The 3,425-nt window shown below is 74.2% G+C and overlaps 1 protein-coding gene across 1 annotated transcript; it reads right to left on the reverse strand.

Moving 5' to 3' along the window:
* Positions 1-32: 32 nt before the first annotated feature.
* On the reverse strand, positions 33-2,471 carry AURANDRAFT_72863 (hypothetical protein; the record flags this gene model as incomplete). Its single annotated transcript, XM_009044704.1, has 3 exons — positions 33-1,176; positions 1,510-2,372; positions 2,448-2,471. Coding segments are annotated over 2 exons (1,764 nt in total), but the record flags the coding sequence as incomplete, so codon positions are not given.
* Positions 2,472-3,425: the final 954 nt, after the last annotated feature.

Raw genomic sequence — 3,425 nt, forward strand, 5'->3', positions numbered from 1 at the left:
GCCAGCGTCGTGCCGTTCGCGCTCAGCGCCACCGAGTAGCCTGAGTAGTCGTCCGCGGCCTCGCCGTCGATGTCGCCGCCGCGCTGAATCCACGTCTTGTCGACGGGGTCCCACGCGAACACGCGCGCGTGGCCCGCGTTGGAGCCGGCGCCGTCGTTGTAGCGCGCCCCGACGGCCAGCGTCGTGCCGTCCGCGCTCAGCGACACCGATTGGCCCGACTCGTCGTACGCGGCCTCGCCGTCGATGTCGCCGCCGCGCTGCTTCCACGTCTCGTCGACGGGGTCCCACGCGAACACGCGCGCGTGGCCCGCGTAGTAGCCGGCGCCGCCGTTGTAGGGCGCCCCGACGGCCAGCGCCGCGCCGTCCGCGCTCAGCGACACCGAGATGCCCGAGAGGTCGCCCCAGGCCTCACCGTCGATGTCGTCGCCACGCTGCTTCCACGTCTCGTCGACGGGGTCCCACGCGAACACGCGCGCGTGGCCCGCGTTGGAGCCGGCGCCGTCGTTCTCGTACGCCCCGACGGCCAGCGCCGCGCCGTCCGCGCTCAGCGACACCGAGTAGCCCGAGTAGTCGTCCGCGGCCTCGCCGTCGATGTCGTCGCCGCGCTGAATCCACGTATCGTCGACGGAGTCCCACGCGAACACGCGCGCGTGACCCGCGTTGGAGCCGGCGCCGTCGTTGTAGTCCGCCCCGACGGCCAGCATCGTGCCGTCCGCACTCAGCGATACCGACCAGCCCGACCAGTCGTCTGCGGCCTCGCCGTCGATGTCGCCGCCGCGCTGCTTCCACGTCTCCTCGACGGAGTCCCACGCAAACACGCGCGCGTGGCCCGCGTCGGTGCCGCCGCCGTCGTTGTAGTGCGCCCCGACGGCCAGCGTCGTGCCGTCCGCGCTGAGCGACACCGAGTAGCCCGACCAGTCGTACGCCGCCTCGCCGTCGATGTCGTCGCCGCGCTGCTTCCACGTCTCGTCGACGGGGTCCCACGCGAACACGCGCGCGTGGCCCGCGCTGTCGCCGGCGCCGTCGTTTCCGGACGCCCCGACGGCCAGCGTCATGCCGTCCGCACTCAGCGACACCGAGATGCCCGAGAGGTCACCCGCGGCCTCGCCGTCGATGTCGTCGCCGCGCTGAACCCACACCGCGGGCGTCGGAGAGACCGACGGCGCGGGCGTCGGGCTGGTCGTGGGGGCGGCCGTCGGGCTGGTCGTGGGAGCCGAGGTCGGCGCGCCCGTGGGGGCGGCCGTCGGGCTGGTCGTGGGAGCCGAGGTCGGCGCGCCCGTGGGGGCGGCCGTCGGGCTGGTCGTGGGGGCGGCCGTCGGGCTGGTCGTGGGAGCCGAGGTCGGCGCGCCCGTGGGGGCGGCCGTCGGGCTGGTCGTGGGAGCCGAGGTCGGCGCGCCCGTGGGGGCGGCCGTCGGGCTGGTCGTGGGAGCCGAGGTCGGCGCGCCCGTGGGGGCGGCCGTCGGGCTGGTCGTGGGAGCCGAGGTCGGCAGGCCCGTGGGCGCGGCCGACGGGTCGGCCGTGGGCAGGTCCGTGGGCAGGTCCGTGGGCAGGCCCGTGGGCAGGCCCGTGGGCAGGCCCGTGGGCGCGGTCGTCGGGCCCGCCGTCGGGTCGCCCGTGGGCAGGCCCGTGGGCAGGCCCGTGGGATCGGCCGTCGGGCCCGCAGTGGGCAGGCCCGTGGGCAGGCCCGTGGGCAAGCCCGTGGGCAGGCCCGTGGGCGCGGCCGTCGGGTCCGCCGTCGGGTCGCCCGTGGGCAGGCCCGTAGGCGCGGTCGTCGGGTCCGCCGTCGGGTCGCCCGTGGGCAGGCCCGTGGGCAGGCCCGTGGGCAGGCCCGTGGGCAGGCCCGTGGGCAGGCCCGTGGGCGCGGCCGTCGGGTCCGCCGTCGGGTCGCCCGTCGGCGCGGCCGACGGGTCGGCCGTCGGCACGGCCGTGGGCCCGGCCGACGGGTCGGCTGTGGGCCTGGCCGTGGGCAGGTCCGTGGGCAGGTCCGTGGGCAGGTCCGTGGGCAGGTCCGTGGGCAGGTCTGTGGGGACGGGCAAGACGAGGGCCGTGGGCTTGGCCGTGGGCAGATCCGTGGGCAGGTCCGTGGGCAGGTCCGTGGGCTTGGCCGTGGGCTCGGCCGTGAGCTCCATCTCGAAGGAGGCGTCGCCGTCGGTGACGGCTCCGGCGTCGGCGACGGAGCGCTTCTTCCGGCACTGCTTGTCCTTCCACTCGCAGCCCTTCTTGCTGGTCCTGCGCGACGGCTTGCAGTCCCGCTTCGCGTCGATCTCCTTGCACTTGACCTTGCGGCACTTCGTCTTCTTGTAGCTCCACTTGCAGAAGTTGTGGTACTTGGACTTGTGGCACTTCTTCTTGGAGGCGAGCGACGCGCACGCCTTGCGCTTGCCCTTGCACTTCTTCTTGTGGTGGATCCAGGAGCACGTGTCCTTGTTCGCGGCGTTCTTGCACTCCTTGCGCTTCTTGATGGCGGCGCAGAACTTCCGCGCCGCGAGGTTGCGGTGGTACTTGGACGACTTGCGGCCGAGCTTGGAGTGCTCGCCCGCGACGATGCCGTCGCGCTTGGAGTGCTCGCCCGCGACGATGCCGTCGAGCTTGGAGTGCTCGCCCGCGACGATGCGGTCGAGCGTGGAGGACTCGCGCTCGAGCTTGGACAGCTCGGTCGCGAAGAAAGCGTGAACAACCGACGAGACCATCGGCGGCAGGTCCTTGACCAATGCCGATTCCTCGACCAGGCCGGCCTTGCTTGCCGCGGGCTCCGCGGTCGGCTTCTTGTCCAGCTTGACGCCCCCCGCCGCCGTGGCGAAGGTGAAGGCGCAGGAAAGTACGGTCGCGCGGATGATGACGTGCATGGTCGAGATTGCGGGTGCCTGCGGGGGAATCGACGCGGTTCCGCGGCGACGATCGACGGACGAGGCGCGCGAATCAGGGGTTGAAGACCATTCAGGCACGTCCGCCGACGGCCGGGAGGCCGGCCGCCGGCCGCGCCGCGCAAGAGCGAGTCGCTCTTCGCCGTCGTCGAGGTGCCCGCCGCGGACCACGCCGCCGGCGGGCGACGAGGTCGGAGGCCGGGCTTGCATGCGCTTGACGTGCACCGAGGACTCGAAGACGTAGCGGAGCGGGTCCCGGCGCGCCGGCCGCCGGCCGCGCCGCGCAAGAGCGAGTCGCTCTTCGCCGTCGTCGAGGTGCCCGCCGCGGATCACGCCGCCGGCGGGCGACGAGGTCGGAGGCCGGGCTTGCATGCGCTTGACGTGCACCGAGGACTCGAAGACGTAGCGGAGCGGGTCCCGGCGCGCCGGCCGCCGGCCGCGCCGCGCAAGAGCGAGTCGCTCTTCGCCGTCGTCGAGGTGCCCGCCGCGGACCACGCCGCCGGCGGGCCGCGAGGTCGGAGGGCGGGCTTGCATGCGCTTGACGTGCACCGAGGACTCGAA

The sequence above is a fragment of the Aureococcus anophagefferens genome, assembly GCF_000186865.1.
Source record: "Aureococcus anophagefferens unplaced genomic scaffold AURANscaffold_722, whole genome shotgun sequence".
Lineage (NCBI taxonomy): Eukaryota > Pelagophyceae > Pelagomonadales > Pelagomonadaceae > Aureococcus > Aureococcus anophagefferens.